The following is a 19078-nucleotide window of genomic DNA, read 5'->3' on the forward strand; positions in this document are numbered from 1 at the left end:
AAAGATATGTCATTTTGAAAACAGAATGAAGGTTTTCACCACAACTTCACCTACTTCCAAGCTGCATGGTGAAAAACAAGGATCTGAAAAAGTCAGCGTTTCGGTCTGTAGCCAGGGTCATCCACAGGCCGAAACGCATTGGTCAAGTAATAAAGTTGTAGTCTTAGTGTTGCTGAAGCTTCGACCTGTTTTCACGATGTGTCACAATGAAACTCATAAGCATGACGTGTGATTCAAATCAGTTCAGTTTATTGAGTCATTACATCAAACCATCCAATACACATACTGATTCAGTAATAATCTGACACTGTAACAAATTTACTTTGTGTTGAGATCAAAATGTATGTGCCATCAAATTGAAATAGGCTCAGTATAAGCAACAATGACTATACTTTTTTTGTTTAATTATTATTTTTGACAAGGACGTCTCATCTAATAGCAACTATATTATTTTAAAGGAATACTCAAGTTTTGGGCTCCCCATTTTGTTCACAGAATCAGTTTTCACAAATATTTTGATTAAGCTAACTAATAGTCTTTCCTATAATAAATGTACTGGTCTGAGTTTTCCTGGAAGAGCTGTAAAGGGTTTTAGTCCTTACTTAGGTGGGCCTCCAAATTGGGCCCCATCATTCTTGTCAATGGGAAATCCCACTTTATCCTTGCTTCCAAATTCCCCTTTCTGTAGGACAGGAGCTCCAGGATTGGGGTTGTTGATTACACCCATAAAAATCGGTATTTTAGTTACATCATGCATAAGTGCAAAGAAGAAGGGTTGGCTGAGATGGAAAACTGGATTGGATGCCCTTGAAATAACCACAGTAGTAGCTGCAGCTGCCTCTGCACCGTCCTCATTTATCTCCATGCTGGACTTATGCATTACACTGGACACCAGCAGAGGGCCATCTGAAATCTCAGCCAGGTTGGGAGAAGAAAATATCTCACCAAGGCCTAACAAAGAGCACAGAGTATAAGGTCAGTTCATGGGTTAAATGTTGCTACCTTTATCTCACACAAAGTCCAGTAGTTTCATGAAGCAATACTGTAATGTATAAGTTGTAAATTATAAATGTAACACTAAGTTCACAGAAAACAGGTCTTACCCAATTTGATAAAGACATCTTTTAACTCTTGAGCATACTCTAGTTTGAATTTGGGGACTTTTACTTGAACTGCCCTCTCTTTGGGCAGTCGATTATACAGGTTAGAGACATCGATCTTTGCAGCAAGTGACGAGATATTTGTCTGCAAAGACATAGGCACGACCACCAACAAACTCATAGACTTCAGGAATGGGAAGCTCGCTACCTGCACAAAGAAAAAGAATGGCGCTTTAGTAAAATGGAGGGTATCCAAGGAATGTAATTTTCTCTTCAAACATTTGAGGTTTGAAAATATTTCTGTTTTACCTGAGCCTCCAGTTCATGATCAATGAAGAAACTCAAGGGATGTTTGGCATCTTCCATTACCTCTACATCAACCATGTGCTGTTCATCGAGATAGAACACACCTCTGGAGGTAAAGCGGGGGTCAAATCGAGCTTTCCACTCTCCTGTGGGAGCAAAGGAGGGAGGATCTCGGTTTGAGATAGCAGCAAAATGTAAAACACTTCGGAACACAGTCAATTTCACTCGGGATTAGAGAGGAAACAGTATCTCATAAAATGGGCAGAATTTTACAAATACAGTGGCATTTAAAAATCTCACTCGCCTTTGAAATGGACGGCATTAATGAGCATGAGAAGCAGATTGGGAGGTAAAGCAGAAAGGAAGTCAGCTATCTTTCCTTGAGTTGCGTTCTCTACCCATGTGTTTATTTGCTCCAGATTCTCCAAGATTGCTGGTTCCGAGCGATAAAAGCGGTGAGACTCATTGACAAATACTTCCTTCGGCTTAAACCCTAAAAAATATAAACATCCCGACTTTATTTCTCCTAAATACTCTCAGATTATCTTTAAGGTGTAACGAGAGAAATTGTTTTAAAATTTAAAGACACAATCTTCTCAGTCATAACCTTCACGCAGAAAGATACGTGTGGCAATGTGTAGATCGTTGTTTTTGAGCTGCATCAAGATACTATGCAGAGACTGGTGGTAGCAGGGGAGAGTGTTTTCATGAAGATGATGCATCAGCAGTTCCCTCGTCTCATTTACAGCACCTGTAAAAAGAGAAGAAAAAGAGGGGCACAATTACTGGATGAGAAATATGGTGTTCTCTAGACAACAATAAACTAGGGTAAGTTGCTGACACAATTCATCAGATGTGGTAACACCATATAAAAATAACAACTCGCTTAGATAAAATATGATGCAGTAAAAGCACATTAACAAGACATGCATACCTAAAGCCAGCTGGGAAAGGCCTAGTGATATGCTTAAAGGAGATATGATAATATTTGGCTGCTCTGGCGTCATCTCCAGGTTCTGCAGCAGCTGCACACCCATTTTCTGAATGGCAGCAGCAACAATTTCCTTGGAATGTGGGTTTCTGCCAATAGACAGACAACCCCCATCATCTTCTTCTGTCGACGAGGCTCCGGTGGGCCCACTACTTGTTGTAGGTGGTTGATAGGATGTTGTAATTATAGAGGCTTCTGTAGTACCTGCGGATTCTGGCTGTGCTGTACTGCTGTGTCCTGTTTCCTATAGACACACATCAGAATTCCAAAGCTTATTATTTTCCAAGTTGCTAATTTAGGAGTCCAGAACCATGACCACGGAAAAACAAAAAGAAAGAAAAATAACAGCAAAAGCGTTTTGACTCTAACCTCCTCTGGTTTTGTAAGAGGCACCAGCGAGACTGGTTGATTTTCTTCCACCTCAGCATTCTGTTGTGCACAAAGATAATATAGATTAACAATCGGTACAGGGACAGGACATAATCATCCAGTATAATCTTAACAGTGATTTTTTTTTTGAGATCTTTAAGAGGTTTACAGTGGCTCCTTGGCTACAGAGATAGATCAACAGGAGTGTCAGGCAGAGGTCCATTTCCTCACAATGCAACTGTGAAAGAGAAAATTAGGTTAACGGCAAAATTCTATATCCTGCTTAGATTTTATGGATCGACACAATTACCTTTCATGCTCACTGCAATTTAGCATGCTATGCGATAAAAATGAGTATGCCTCTGAAAGCAGCATATTCACTCTTCCAGCTAATAGTTACAAGCTATTGAAAAAAGAAAGACATTAAGACACAACATTCCTCACCGTTATTTAGAATTACTTTGATGGATTGTCTGAAAGAATTGAGCACTTTCACTCACTTTCAAAGGAAATCACCAGAAATGTGCCTAAAACACATGTGGATTTCAACCATAAATTGTCTACTTTCAAGTATTATTCAAGTTGCCAAAGCACATTATAATAGAGCAGATTAATCTCTAAATAATTATTTGCTTTACAAATATTTTGAAAACCATTTGTACTGTGGTATTTAAACATGGTATGGAAATCTAAATCAAATGTCAAAAAGGCATTAACTCGGATTGCAACATTAACTCCCTTGCAGACCTTATACATGAAAAATGTTAAAACAGTGATATTTTGTGTAATCATTTAAGTTTCTAAAGTATTCAAATGTGCAGGAGTGTTTAAATATATGAGTATGTCTTACCTTATATTTAAATTAGAAAAAAAACTTGCTGGCTTGTCCAAAAAAAGCGCAACTAAGTGCGGCGCATGTCAGGATTCCTGGGAGTAAGGGATTGGCATTTGCTCAGCAAACAGTTAAATATCAACTTAGATTGATTGGGGCCTCATTTAAGCCACTATTTGTTTGTAAATGTAACTCCTGAAACTCTTGCAGGGTTAAATGTTGAAGCTAAACACAAGCAGCTATTTAGCACATCAGTGGGGAGGTGATAATTTCATGACACATTTAAATCCAAAGGGAAACACGGCAACTTGTTGCAAAGGTCTGATTAATCCAGCTTTGTGTCCGTAAACAAATACAAGTTGCTTATTTCAAAGTTCTACATTTGATGTCAGAGAACACACCCCCACATTTCCCAGAAGCCCTGGACTTAATCCATGATTAACTTAAGATCTCAGGCAGCAAAACCAGAGGCTTCGGTTAACAAATCACTGTTTTGTGTTGTGACCAATAATACCCTTTAGATTCTCAAAGAAATATATATATATAAAAAGAAACTCATCTGTTGGACTTGGTCACATTTTACCACTAAGCAAAAACGATATCGTTCAGATCACATGACTGCAGTCTGCAAACACAAAGAGGACTTTGTACAATCTGAGCTTTAGTGATTCAGCCAAGATCAAAGGACATGCTAGCAGTCAATGTATGTGAATCACAGAACAACTGGTACACACACAGAAAAACATTGGAGTAATTTTTATTAATCCAGTTAATAAATAAGTTTTTCACTGACTTCTTGTAAAATGTTTGGAGACAGAATATCGATTGTAACCAATTATCAATGTGCAACTACAAACTTTAAAACAAAGTTGGTCATTTTATGGTTTGCGCTTTCACTCTGGATTTTCTAAAAAACAAAAACAAAACTAAACAAAAAAATCAAAACCTGTAATACACTTAACAATTTTGAACTTTAGGCAAATAATTAGAAAAGTAGGCAAAGAGCAGAGCTTTCATAGTTAAATGCTACTAAACTTTGAAAACTTGAGGTTGGGCTAATTTTAAGGAGCAAAATTTCAACTGTATGTTAATTTGCATCACACCATGACTACATTATACAATACATTTATTGATCTGTAGCTTCTGTTGCCATCTCAGCAGTTTTCAAGCAGTTAAACATAATGGTTAAAATACAAAAGCAGTTTATCTTGGCATTGACTGTTCTGATGCTAGCTTTTAAAGTCAAAAATTAGAAGGTGATTGCAGAAGTCTCTGCAATAGCTGGCAAACCCACTTAAAGCAGCATCTGCTGGGTTTCTCTTTCAGTGTATTGTTGCTACAGGTTTTTGTGAAGTGTTAAATCAAGAATACCTAAACATTGTTTAGAAAATCCCAAAGCAACTTCAAGTAATTTATTAGTGGATAAAAAACATTCAATCTTTAAAATCTGAGTGAGACTCTAAATGTTACAATTCAGGCCATACTTGTGCAGTAGAATAAAGGCTGTGCATCAGTCACTAACTTTTTAATGTGACGACTTAAGTGTCTCCTCTCTGAGAAGATACACCAAGACTGTCATCACAACAGCGAGTGTACTTTTATTGTTCGTGATGTATACACAAACACTGAAATATCTAATGAAAAATGGAGCAACACTAACACAAACAAAGGATTTGATCTACAAATACTGCATAGTTTAATCAGTGCATTTGGATACATATTTGTTCTATCATGAGGGAAATAAAAGGTGAGGTCAATGTATTTTTGGTTTTGTTATGCATCTATTTGGAAAAGTGTAAACACTACATAAGACCTTCCTGAGCTTGTCTTCCAATTCATTCCTTTGAACAGAATAAGGAACCTAGTCAAAAGAATAAGTGACCTTGTCTATATGAGAATCTCCTCGTATATACATCTATAGGTTTAAAAGAACAAAATAATAAAGTAATTCAATATCAATGTACATGATGCATGTCAATAGCCTCAATGGCAATATGCAGTAGACATGAAACTTATACAATGCCTCTACTTGTGCTGCCTCATTCAACAAACAGTTTAAAGGATATGACAACCTGCCCTATCAGTATAATTGACCAAAAGCACAGAAGGGACAGAGGAGCTCAGACACTTGGCATCTGGCATGAATAAGACACTTTGAAGGTCAATGCAGAGAGTGTTTAGTATAGCTTGTAACTATTGATTTAAGCTAATAACCTAATGGCACCGTTCTCAGAGCCCAGCAGCAGAAGCCTCTTAGTGGGCAGGACCGCAAGGCTGGTCAGAGTACCGCGGAAGTTCTCCGTGCTCAGTTTTGTGCTGCTAACGGGGCTCAGGGAGATATCAGCCATAGAGTACACTCCGATCTTATTAGCCACTGTTCCCGTTACAATCTCTGAACCGTAAAGGTCAAAGGCGTGGATGGGGTCGGATGGTGACTTGTACAGGCGAAGAGGCTTGTGTTCCAGATCTTTCCACACAGTCAGTGTGTAGTCAGTGGAGGAGCTGATAACAATATTTGCTTCTGCAGCCTGAAAAATAAAACAAGAAACAAGAATCAGTGATTGTGGATGGCGTGTCCCAGTAAATTAAAACAAAACAAAAATTAGGAAAAAAGACTAAAATGTCAAATACAGCAAAATCATTATAGACCTTGCAAATACTCTAAAATTTAAGGAATACAACAAAAGATGAGCTGAATAAACACAGAGAAACACAGACTCTTAGTAAATAAAACTAAATGGCAAAGGGGTTTATTTGAAAATATCTTTAAAACAGAAACATTTCGCACATATTCAGACAGACAAAAATCAGCCTTTAGCCTTGTTTATATTAAGTTTCTAAATCATCTTTTACTATCAGTAACTACCATTGAAAAACAAACAAAAAAAACAAAATAAATAACAACCACTGAATAACATGTTCCGTATCCATAAATTCCTAACCTTCAGTTAGAAGCAAGGAAAATTTATTTTTAAAGTACATTTGGAATAGGCTGCTGCAGGTAAGAAAAAAGGGGGAGGTCCGAGTGATGTGTGTGCGCCAATGAGAAATCTCCGTAGTCTTTCTAATACCTAACCTGTGTCCATATTTGCCCAAACTTGTGAGTTTAAAACTGGGGCCCTTATCTCTGACCTAATTTGGGGTTAAATAAAGTTTGCGCTATGTTGACAACATATTTGCTAGGTACAACTTTCACCATCTCTGTGCCCCTTAGTATCTCTTAATCACTACCTATGGGGAATACCAAAAAATAAAAGACACTTGACTGATTGTTTTAATATTTATTTACCTGACCACTGAACAACACAGCTACACTTCCTGGCTTGAGCAAATTATAGTTTAGGAATCCAACAGCAAAAATGTCTGACCCCTTTTTTGGACAGTCCTGGTGTCAGGCAATATCTGTAAATCTTAAATAAACGCTGGTAAATTATTACTCCACTTATCAACCTAGAGGTTAGATGCGCATGCATAATAAAAAGCATTATTCAGTAATCAGAGGAGGAAAATGTGATGATGCTGCTACTATACCAAGTACATCAAAAACAGTTCAAGTAAGTAACAGAACAAAATTTTCCATTTTGTGTCTGATGTAATGTGGGTCACTCAGAGCGATGGAGTCTATGCAACTGACAAGCGATTAGCTGTGCACTGCGTGGGCTGTGTGGTCACCCAGAAGTTTCCACTGTTTACCAGAAAGCCCGATAGTGATTTTGTACAGCCCAGATTCAGCTGGTTGAAGTGTACAATGAAATGATTACATTATACCAATAAATAACTGCAGGGGTCTTGGATTTTATATAATCCAATCATCTGACCCCATACTAACTGCTCCTGGTGACAAAATAAAAAGTTTGACCAAAGCAGAGACCAATATATGCAACAACCTCATGATCCCCATGCATCCAGCCCAAGTCTTCTGTAAACAACTTGACTGGTACTTGGTGTAACAAAAGCTACATTCACACTGCAGGTCTTAATGCTCAAGTCCAATTTTTTGATCAAATCAGATTTTTTTTTTTGTCTGGTTGTTCACATTACAAATAAAATGTGACAACAAACGCGCTCTAGTGTGAACGGTTCACGGCCCTCAAAGCGGCCGCATGCGCAAAAGACGACATCACAGCCAGGTGACAGCTGGGTTTGTCGCCCAAACTCACCATAAAACGGGCAGGTGACTCGATCACGTCCGCTTTGTTTGTTTATATCTTTAGCTTCTTTAAACTTGGCTCTGAGGCTCTTCACTTTCCTCTGACACTGTAGCCACGTTCGCCTGTGCCCTCGTTCAACCATTTCTTTGGCAATGCACTCGAACACAGCCTGGTTACGATACGACCCTTCAAGTTTAGCTTGAATGGAATTCTCACCCCATATGCTAATCAAGTCCAAAACCTCAGTTTCTGTCCACTGACTCCCTCCGTCTCCAGTTTCTGCCGCCATGCTTTATCGTTTGTTTTCTCCGGCGTTGATAATTGGCGTCTGTCTTGTGTCAGTGGCGTGAAAGATGGATTTAATGCGACATGACCATTCAAACAGCAGTCGCTTTCTAAAACATCAGATATGTATCGGATTCAGATCCACATACGAAAGTGACCTAGGTCGGATTTGAAAATATCGGATTTGTACTGTTCACACAGTCACACCATGATCGGATATGAGTCGCATAGGGTCAAAAAAGTCAGATTTGATGCGCTTTCGCCTACAGTGTGAAGGTAGCCAAAGATTGAGGTTCATGAATCAAGGTATCATATACATTGAGAAAGTATTATTCTAAGCTGAATAAACCTTTACCTTCTTTTTATCTACATTTGATTGAAATAACAGCATCACACAGTTACTGCAGATTTGTTGACTGCACATCCATGATGTCAAACTCCTGCTCCACCACATTCCAGACGTGCTCGATTGGATTGAGATCTGGTGAATGTGGAGGCCATTTGACTACAATGAACTCATTGTCATGTTCAAGAAACTAGTTTGCGCTTTGACACAGTACATCATCCTGCTGGAAACAGCCATTAGAAGAAAAGAAATTTTTCCTTCACCCCATTATACCACCACATTCAGCCTGCTTTCATGTTGTTTATGCCAAATTCTCACCCTACCATCCCAATGTTGCAGCAAAGAGGAGACATTAGGCAACAGGCAACATTCTTGCAGTTTTCTATTGTCCAACTTTGGTGAACCCATTTAAAACGTAGCCTTAGTTTCCTATTTTTAGTTTATTGGTGTGGTAAGTAGCCATCTGCTTAAAGGTCTGATATTTTGTGCATTCAGAAATGCTCTTCTACATTCCTTGGCTGTAACAAGTGTTTATTTGAGTTACTGTTTCCCTTCTGTCAGCTGAAAGCAGTCTAACCATTCTCCGCAACAAGGCAGTTTAACCAAGTTTAACCAAGTCAGACTATTCTCTGTAAACACTAGAGATGGTTGTGTGGGAAACATCCCAGGAGATCAGCAGGTTCTGAAATAATCAAACCAGCCCATCTGGTACCAAAAACTATCCTAAGTTCAAAATCACTTAAATCACAATTTTTTTCCATTCTGATGCCAAGTTTGAACTTTAGTACTAAGTAGTAGTCTGAAGACATAAATAGGTGTGCTTGACAAATTGGCCAGCGCGCGTATATAACAACAGTCAAAATCTGACTACATACTCCCCTGACAACTCAAGCTGTTACCCAGACATACCGCCTTACCCATTTGACTGAAAGGTGACTGAAACTGCATACACCACATACAAACTGTAAATATACCTTCATTTGGAGTATGTCTCCTTCATGAGCTGGCCAGCCCTTCAGTACAAGCCCTGTGCGTGCATCTAGCAGAACAATGAAGCCAGATGAAAAACCTGCCGCCACTGTGCGTCCTGAAGGGTTTACAGCCAGATAACGGATGAGCCCAGCACTCACATTGTTGTATGCCAGACGAAATTCATGCTGAGTACATAGGGAAAGATTACTATTATTATTACAGTAGAGAAGCACAAAACAGCTATCGTTTTCAAAACACAGTAATGAAAAATAATTGGTGGGTGATGTATAAACTAGGCCTTAACAGATAGATTGAAATTGTTACCTGCAATCCAGGTTTGCGAGGATCAATGAAGCGGAGAACAGAATCTGCGCTGCCGTACACAACACTGCTGTGTGGAGCGGGCATGGTGGTGACAGCTGTAATGGGATTCTTCCCATCCACGGCTTCGTGCAAGCGGATCTGTTTGCCTATGTAAAGAAGATAAAAAACTTATATTTAAGCTAAATGAAAATGTTTAACTTGTGTGTAGTAATGCACTGCAGTTCATCTCCCTACCTGTATACTGGTCCCACAGGTGCACGGTACCATCACAGCTGACTACCTCCTGTGAAGCCTCCAGCTGTCCAACATAGAACACAGACTTTCGATGGTCGTTGTACGTCAGCCTGGGCTCCACATCCTGCGTACCATCACCGTGGTTATACAGCGGCCAAAGCTTCACGGTCTTGTCTTTACTACCAGAAAGAAAGTAATCCTCTCCTGCAAGAGGTGCCAAACACTTTGTGGTGCCCGAGTGACCCAGAAAGCTCTGTAATCTGATCTGATGGAAGTGAAAATGTGGATCTTGTTGATTAAGACCAATTTCATACTGCCAGTAGGCCAGCCAGTTGCCCTGCAGGGAGCGGCTACTTCGGGGGAGCTCCTGTTTCAAGACGCTGTCCTCTGGCGTGGGGCTTGTCACCCAGGAGGAGGAGAAAGAAGCTGCGCCAGTGGATGGTGTTGTGAAGGTGGAGGCTGTTGTAATGATAGGTGTGGTATGACCAGAGCGTCCCCAAGGGTGAGTCAGGCCAACGTTTGAGCAGCCACCATAGTCAGTGTCTCTGGATACTTGAATTCGGTTTCCTACGAGGTGGCTCCCAAATGTGCCTGACTCAGGAAGCAAGTCTCCTTGCAGGGTGGAACTAGTTGAGAGGGATGGAAACGTGCTACAATCCACACGTCTGCCAAAACCAGAGGGTGGAAGTGGATCCACCCTGGATGCTATGGTGGTTGTTTCTTGACTCTGACTTACACTCTGATGGAAAGACTCGGCCAACTCCCAGACCAGCTCATGATTAGGAACTAGTTTCCGGATTGCTGTATCACCTAGAGCAATGACAAAAGAATGGTGTTTTATATCTCTTTATTATTAAAAAAAACAAAAACAAACAAACATTACTTTTAGCACAGATAATTTCCATTAGATAAAGTATTACATTACAAAACATAAGACATCTCCTACCGATGAGGCAGTAGAAGGGGATGTAAGAGGCATGAGCCATTTGAGGGTTAAATACAGTCTGCAGCTCTTCCAAGACCCCCAGCTCATATGTCACATTTGACTCTTCAGTGGTACAGACATCTACCACTGTGACTTCTCCCACAACCCTGCGAGGGGCGTTGTTGAGCTACAGGATAAAGACAGACTATACTGACATATTTGACATAACTGTCATTTTAAATTGTATTCCTTTTTTGCAACTCCAAGAAATAAGTGTAACTAAAATACACCTTTATATTTATTATAAAAATGTTATTATAGGTTTCTATCTAGTTTTTTTTGTTTGTTTTACTGTTTTGTCACTTCATGTCAAATATTTCTCATGAAGCTATTTGTGACAAATTTCTAGTTGAAAGCCTTTTAGAAAAAACAAACAAACATGCAACATAACACTCGCCAGTCATTATGTATTAGTTGTTGGGTTATCCATCTTTGTGAGGACCCAGCTGAGACCCTGTGTCAGAGTTATGATTTAGTTTTTGGTGGTCAGCATTTAGCTGTGACAGCTAAGGTTGGAGATTTTGAAAAAGTGCGTGTGTGTGCGTGTATGCATACCTGGGGCTGCAGAGAATGCAGCAGCGAGAAAACAGCAAAGAATCGACGCAAAGTGTCAGCCATATGCTGCTGCACCATTTCCCTCCCAATGCGTAGACAGATGAGAGCCATCAGGCTGAGTGTCTTGAGACAGACAGCAGTGCGTGTCTGAACTCCACTGGGAAACCTACAGAGTACAGCAGAATGGGAAAAACAAAACAAAAGATAAACAGATGTAACAGAGTTTTTTTTTTTTTTTTAAATAATCATCATCATCATCTTTCTGAAACAAAATTTAAAGCTTTTTCACTTCAAAACATAACAACAGCTCAACAAGTTAAAGCAAAATCATCCAACAGTTTGCTGTTTAAAAAGGTTTTACTGAATTCTGGCACCCTCAGTGTCTATTATACACAGTCCCCTCAAATTAATGTACTTGTATATAATTTAGTTTGTAAATTACCCCATACGAGGTGTAGTAAGCAGGTCCAACAATGGCAGAAGAATATCCTGATTGATCTTCATAAGCATGTCCATTAAAGTGGTATCAGAGAGAAATACAATGATCTTCTGTGTAAGTGCAACAGCTCCAAGCAGACTTGCTTCCTTGCGTGTGTTAAGACGTTGAGAAGAGGGTGGAGAGACCTGAAAAACATGAACGTTTATTAAATGAATAGCATATTTTCATTTGTATTTTTACATCTTAAAATACATTTGCTTTCCCATGACAAAGAAAACTAGCCTCAAAATGCTAATAGATGGCTTCATGTGTAATTGTCAGAAAAAAGTCTATTGTTCCCTTCTTACTAGATATCCAATATAAGGCAGGTACTGATAAGTCAGTACAGGCTCTCCATAAAGCTGAGCTATATAGATGAGGCAGTCCAGCACAGGCCCTGCAGTGTGGTCACCCACAACAGGTTTCTTCTCATATACACTGCCCATTCCCACACTCTCTAGGCTGCTCCCGTCAGATGCCGTTGTCACAAACTGGTGATTTTGAGGTCCTAAAGGCAGAAAGGAAGGAAGGAAAAAAAAAAGAGGAGGAAAGAAAAGGGAAAAATAAAACAAAACAATAAGATATAACAAGAGTTAAGAAATGCAAAGCTCCAGAGCATCATTTTATTAATTACCAATTAGACAATTAAGCTTTACCTGTCATAAATTTACATACCAATGTAACAATTTGTGAGCAATCGCAGCAAATTTCTGGCTACATATCGAGATGTCACTGTTGGTCCAAGTTTCGCTGACAGCCATCTAACTGTTTTGCAGACTGTATCTGTTTTTAGAAACATGATCAAAATGTTAGATACTGCCACTTTATGTAAAAACATTTGAATGAACCACCGTCACTAACTCACCAAGAAGAATTTTGTGCTCTTTTCCCTCAGATTCTTCTGACGGATCATGGTCATCCTCTTCGTCTTGTCCTTCCACAATCTCTTTCTCCGTCTCTTCCAGTGTCATCCCATTCACAAACTCACCCTCTAAAATGGCAACTGTGGCACCTGAAGCTTCTGTACAACCAGAAAGAGTAAGCTCAAGGTTGAAGACTTCTGGGTCATTTGTCCCCTCTTTATCCTCACCAGCATCTGGCCCCTCATCGTCCTCCAGCTCTCCTCCCTCCTCTCCTTCACTGGTGTGTTTCAGGTCCTGGCTGCTGTCAGCTGATTTCAGGCTGGTTCGATCCCGCATTGAGTCCTCACCCAGAGAGAGTTCACTTGCGCTACTTTTGTCACTTAGTTTCCCCACACTGACAGACTCTTGGTCTTGTTCCCTGGCTGCAGAGTTCTGACTCTGCTGTTTCCCAGTAAGCACCCCTGCTCCACTGTTGACATAAAACCCATTCTGAAAGTCTTCTGGCTCCGAAAGAAACACCTGGTCACTAAGACTGATGCTGCCGCTAGCCCCCATATTACCGCTAACAGACCCAGACGTTGGCCGAACCTCACCACACTGAAACTCCTCTTCTTCCTCCTCTCCCATATTACACATGCCATTTCTCAACCCTTTAAAAGGTTCTGTTCCAGAGCCTGAGTGGCAGCTTTCAAAGCCAGTGATGACCTGGAGCACATGGGGAAGTAGGCTGGATAGAAAGGCCTGCAGGCCCAGTCTCACAATCAGCTGCAGAACGAAACAGTCAGTGTAAAGATAGAAACGGCCTCGGAGGCAGTGAGGGCTTTCATAAACATTAATCAGCGGTTTCAGTAAGTATTTGTTTGCATTTCTGGGACCCAGTACTGTAGAAATGGGCTCAAAAAGGTACCAAGATGCATAGACAGCAGTGGACTCCTCAAGCATGAGGGCTAGAATAAAGGGCAAGAGGATCTCAAGACCCTCTGCTGTGATGTTACTCCGCAGCAGTGCTTCAAGTTGCTGCCACAAGTGAAAAACAACATCTCTTCCTTGAAGGCTACTAATATTTTCCATCTTAGCATGGTAGGAAAAAATAAAATGATGAAGTGCTGCAAAATAAGAAGGGAAAGGAAAGGGAGTGATGACAGAGTTCAGTAACTGAGAGGGGCTTGGAGGAGGCAGACCATTGAAGATGGGGTCATATTTGAAGAGGAGAGGACTTGGGTAATCTGATAAATCTTTGTTTGCTTCTCCAGAATGTTTCTCTATTAGCAAAAGTGTCTCAAGAGCATGGTGCAAACACAGTGGTACATCACGGAGGCTGGCAGCACATAGCTTTATAACAGCTTGGAAACGCTGTTCGAGTGCAGTATCTGGTTTCAGTCCCCTTAGTTTAGTGGCGTAAAATATCTCAGCGATGAGAACACCAAGAGCCTGCATATCTCTTTGGTAGAGATGCATAAGAGAGGGGAGGGATTCGCTCATCGGGTCAGATCGTACACTAGAACCCGAAGGATGCCATACATCAGCGTGCAGACTTTTTACCAGAAAATTGTTCAACTTCTCCAGCTCTTCTAAAGGCTGAAATGGGTTAAAGCCTTCAGGGAGAATGATCTTCATTTCCTCTGTACTGGAGGCAGTCACACTTCCTTCCCCATGCTTTTTGTTCATCGTCCCACCTCGTTGCAGCATGGCACTTCGGAAACCAGGACCAACACCACTTGCGAGGTCACCAGGGAATGAACCTGGAGACTGAGATACAGTAAGTGCTGTGTGGTCTCCTCCTGTCTTTCCACCTGATGCACTAATACCTGGCATTGGCACAGAGCAAGATGCAGAAGTGGATGAGCCAGTGGATGCTAAAGAGTCCAGAGCTTCTGTACCTTGTTCAAGCTCTTCATCTTTGTCCACTGTGGTCCAGCCACTGGATTCACATCCTGTAGATTCTGGCACCATTCCATCCAAAGTGTCGGCCAGAGTCTCATTTGGAGTGATGGGTAGAGAAGGCACAGTAAGAGCAGCAAGGCCAAGAGGAGGAGGTTCTGCTGGGGCATACTGAGAAGGAGATAAGCGAGGTGGGTGTGGCTGGTCAAACAGCTGAACTACACCATAAGTAGTTAGATGAGTGTGGTTGTCCACGAGATGAAGGCACACATTCTTGGCCTTGATAGCTTCTTTACCTGACAGCTTATAGCCAAATGTGAGATCAATCCAGTGATGCAAATGCTGGGACACCTCTCTGCTCTCCAGAAGCCGCCGATGGACCTCAACGAACTCTTCAGAAGACTTGCACCACGAAGGCACATCCAGGTCTGGCATGTCAGGGTGAATTGAGTGGAAAATGGAAGGGTCTGTGTAGAACTCTGGAATGCACTCATCAGGGGTCCAGCTCTGCATGCGCTCCATACTGGCTGGGTATTCATTGGGCTCCCACTGGGATCGAACATGGCTGCACAAAACTGACTTGGGAGTCTGCCTGGCTTTGTAGACATAGTATGTAATGTCTGACAGAACATCGGATATGTGATGAGGTACATGGAGGTGATCAGACTGTCCCGCACCAGCACCACCTCCACTGAGGTCTCCACCAACACCTCCTCCACCAACCCCACTGCCTCCTGCAGCTGCCAAAGCCTCTTTGGTCATCTCGTATGTAAAATCCAGTTGCTTATCCCCTTTATTGAGCCTGAACTTTGACCTCCTGAGATCCCGAAATTTTCCCTCTGGCACAGTGAAATCCACCACCCAAGGCAGAACTGGGTGATAATTTGGGTCTCCTTCTCGCCGCCCCGCTAATCTGTTTAGTTCCATCAAGTAGCGGAAGTTACTGACCCGTCCATGGACCCAGTCCAGAACCAAAGTCCTTAATTCATCAAAGCAGTTTTTGCAAAGTCTTTTGTTCTCTTGGCTCACACACAGAATTTCCCTTGGCAGGACACTTTTTGGCTCTTTCCTGCGACTAACATTACTTTCTGCATCCCCTTCTGTTCCCAGTTCCTCATAATGAGCTAGGTTGAGCTTTAGGCGGCTGCACAACTGATCATCTACTGTTATGTCCTGAAGAGACAGCTCTCCACAAGATAGGCCTGCTGCATGACATGCCTGCATAGCTATTAGAACCTGGTAGAGAATGAACAACACTTTGGCATTGCTGTTAGCAAGCTTGGCTGGGCTGAAGGAGACAATATCACGAAGTGAATACTGAGTGTAAGGGAGAATCACATAGAGCATTTCTGCTGTCTCCAAAAGACATTCTGCTGGCAGGATGTTAGGACACAGACTGTCTGACTGGGATTTGGAAAAACAAGAAGAGCTAGATGGCAAGCAGACTTCTTTCTCCTTGTCTCTGGCAGGAGAAAGCAATGGAGATACTTTTTCAGTTGAGATAAATGTGGAATTAAAGAGCTTCTGTAATGCATGACGTACTGCATCTACAGCTGCAACATGCATCTGTTCACTGGCTCCTGAATATGGCCGCACAAGTTTGTTATGAGCTTCACGCCATAGATTCCTGAAAGAAAGAAGAAGGGCAATGAAGACTGTTAGGCATTAAACTCGCTCTTAGATCATAACGCCTAATGTTGTTCGGACTGCATGATTAAGAAATGCCTCTAAGTAATGAGTAACCATGTCCTAACTAAAGCAAGTAATAATACCTAACACAGCTCATTTAATATGAAAGCATTACACATTAACATTAGCTGTGGACCTAAAACATATTTTTCATTACTGACTAATCTAACAATTTTTAGTAAACTATTTATTGAATAAAAGCCCTCACAAATACTCTCTCACACAGTCTTTCAGTGCTCAACGATTAATTAACTTGATCAGCTCTAACAAAATATTGCAGAAAATGTTTTCTTAGACAAATAATCTTAGCTTAATCAGGATCTAGAACTACAATAAGGTGGTAGGCAAAGATATATTTTGCATTCGAATTTAAATTATGTTGAGTACCTGATATTATGCTGTGATACACTCTGCATTGTTTTGACGTAAGAATCCTGTGACAGAAATTCCATTTGTTGTTGACATGGCTCTTTGGCCAGTCTGTAGCTCAGCTTACTTTTCCTCAAACCCTGAATGCACACTCTAGTCCACCCAGGGGGCAGTTTCGCCTGAGAAGACTGAAGGTATGTGCAAATTTCTGCCTCACTGATGCTGTCAAAACGGGCACAGCGCATGACTCGCCCCTCTCTTAGGCCCATCACCCAGCGCACAGGAACAAGGGCTACAAGCTCTTGAGGACGGCGCCCTGGGCCTTGCTGCCGTCTTTCAATCCCCAAGTCTTTTTCAACTGCATGTATCAGCCAATCCATGGTCAATCTGCAACTGGTTGTTCTCACTTAGACAGTTTTCAGCTACTTTCCACTCGCTGTCAGCCACTAGAAGTTTTCAGTTTTCAGATATCCATGGAGGAAGATATAAAATCACCAACAGCAAACGTTATCTCCTCATCCACCTGTCCCTTTAAAAAAGAACTGTAAAGTATAAACAGACAGTTAGATGAGCAACCACTTTAAAAACAATACTGCTTTGATGCTTTCTACTTCTCTCATAAAGTTTGAGCTCAGCTCACATGACTCAAGTTCTACCCGACAACAAATCTAATTTGCCCTGTGGGCAGGTTTTGAAGTCACCGCTTTTCATAAATGCTCACAGCTTGCAGGCAGATATGACACCAAAGAAACAGCAATTCCCAATTTAAAACGACTCTTTCGGGGATGAAAACTTAACAAAGTCACGTAACTGTGTTTACATTATGGCAACCTTTTTAACATATTTAGTAACTCAACGAACAAAGTTAATAAAAACCGTCGGTAAGATTAAGAAATGACCATTAGGGAAGTAACGTCGAAAGTTATCGCTAGCTAACAGTTAGCTTAACGAAGGGACTAACCTTACGAGGCACAACTGATGGAAGCAAAACGCAACCATGCAGTTAGTTGCTAAAATTTCTAGCACAAAGCTAAACGAAAGCAACTACCTCGTTAAACAATAACTAGAATGCAATTGCAGACCAATTGCCACCAACGTATAGCTCACCTCTCACCACTTGTAGCAGTTGACAGCTAGTTAGCGTTGAGCTAACAATGCACCCCGGTTCCATGCATGATGAGTTTGTCCGACATTAACTTCATAACACTTGGACATCCTGCATGATGACATGTGTTTGCTTCATTTTCTGGCATTTAGAGATGAGTGTCAGCAGCTAGACGACAGTCAGTCAGCCGATTGTGTTTTGCTCTGAGCTATTTGGAGCCATGTTTTAGAAGCGATACCTCACGTGACATAACACCAGGCCCCTCTCATGTGATTGCTACTGATGCTTGCTCCCTGCAGCTGTGACGGCAGCGCTTCCTCTGCACTACACGTATATTTGCGCTTCAGCACTTTATTCTGCCATAAGCCGCAGAAGTAATGTTTGTAGTTACCTTTTTAGAGAAGATGTATTGACAACCTAATTTTGATGTAATACATTAAGGATAATATATTAAAGGTAAAGAATGTCCGAAATTTAGCCAGTCCTCTTGGCACATCGTGGTTCTTTATGCATTGGTTAATAATACTGTTTACTAACAATAAATCCCTCGTATTACAGAGACACTAGCACTACTATTAATGTCTAAATAATATGGATGAAATCTAGCCACAATTTCCAGATCTTTCTTCATTTTTTTCTGACCTTTAAGGACCCAGGAAATCACCTGATCATATTTAAGGTCGCATCACATGATAGGCTACTTCCCAATTTCCAAGTTCACAAAGAGAAATACTGTATTTACCTGATTTCTGTGTTGTACGGGTTCTCTCCACAAGGTGGCATGATGTGTGTATTTTTATAGACAAATCCTTCACTTGTGCAGACTTTGCAATCTGCACAAGTGAAATTCTTCCGATCTTCTTGCGTTTATAATATCCCAAGCAAATACCTGCTTTCGGATATTTGCCTGCCACTGTTATTTGCAATGTGCTCCTGTCATTATAACTGATGGCTGGCATCCAATAATGGTCACTTTTTTATTTGTAGTTACAACACCAAAAACATGAAATCTGCTTAGAGTCAGTTGTTTCTATCCAAACTAAATTAGTGTTAGTTTTCTATCCCAACTAAATCATATTTAAGGCCGCATCACATGATAGGCTACTTCCCAATTTCCCAGTGTTCCAAGTTCACAAAGAGAAATGCTGTATTTACCTGATTTCTGTGTTGTACGGGTTCTTTCCACAAGGTGGCATGATGTGTGTATTTTTATTCCTTGGAAGTGAAGGATTTTTAAATCCTT

General features: G+C 40.9%; 2 protein-coding genes across 3 annotated transcripts; both read right to left on the reverse strand.

Annotated features, from left to right (window-relative positions):
• Positions 1 to 227: 227 nt before the first annotated feature.
• Positions 228 to 3752, reverse strand: serpinf2b (serpin peptidase inhibitor, clade F (alpha-2 antiplasmin, pigment epithelium derived factor), member 2b). Of its 2 annotated transcripts, XM_035912414.2 has the most exons (10): positions 3617 to 3664; positions 3211 to 3293; positions 2936 to 3004; positions 2767 to 2826; positions 2341 to 2641; positions 2014 to 2157; positions 1711 to 1899; positions 1410 to 1552; positions 1104 to 1308; positions 228 to 951 (listed from the first exon to the last, which is right to left on the reverse strand). In XM_035912414.2, the coding sequence occupies exons 3-10, from the start codon at positions 2987 to 2989 to the stop codon at positions 599 to 601; spliced, it is 1449 nt and encodes a 482-aa protein (XP_035768307.2). In that variant the 5' UTR covers positions 2990 to 3004; positions 3211 to 3293; positions 3617 to 3664; the 3' UTR covers positions 228 to 598. The 2 variants fall into 2 exon arrangements, with proteins under 2 accessions (XP_035768307.2, XP_035768306.2); XM_035912413.2 differs by lacking the exon at positions 3211 to 3293 and having other exon boundaries at positions 3617 to 3752.
• Positions 3753 to 4070: 318 nt separating this feature from the next.
• Positions 4071 to 18089, reverse strand: wdr81 (WD repeat domain 81). Its single transcript, XM_006801552.3, has 12 exons — positions 17838 to 18089; positions 16749 to 17272; positions 12794 to 16299; positions 12604 to 12711; positions 12237 to 12436; positions 11893 to 12074; positions 11451 to 11616; positions 10857 to 11022; positions 9911 to 10720; positions 9677 to 9822; positions 9355 to 9537; positions 4071 to 6126 (listed from the first exon to the last, which is right to left on the reverse strand). The coding sequence occupies exons 2-12, from the start codon at positions 17108 to 17110 to the stop codon at positions 5800 to 5802; spliced, it is 6156 nt and encodes a 2051-aa protein (XP_006801615.2). The 5' UTR covers positions 17111 to 17272; positions 17838 to 18089; the 3' UTR covers positions 4071 to 5799.
• Positions 18090 to 19078: the final 989 nt, after the last annotated feature.

The sequence above is a fragment of the Neolamprologus brichardi genome, chromosome 14, assembly GCF_056152115.1.
Source record: "Neolamprologus brichardi isolate AB-2024 chromosome 14, ASM5615211v1, whole genome shotgun sequence".
Lineage (NCBI taxonomy): Eukaryota > Metazoa > Chordata > Actinopteri > Cichliformes > Cichlidae > Neolamprologus > Neolamprologus brichardi.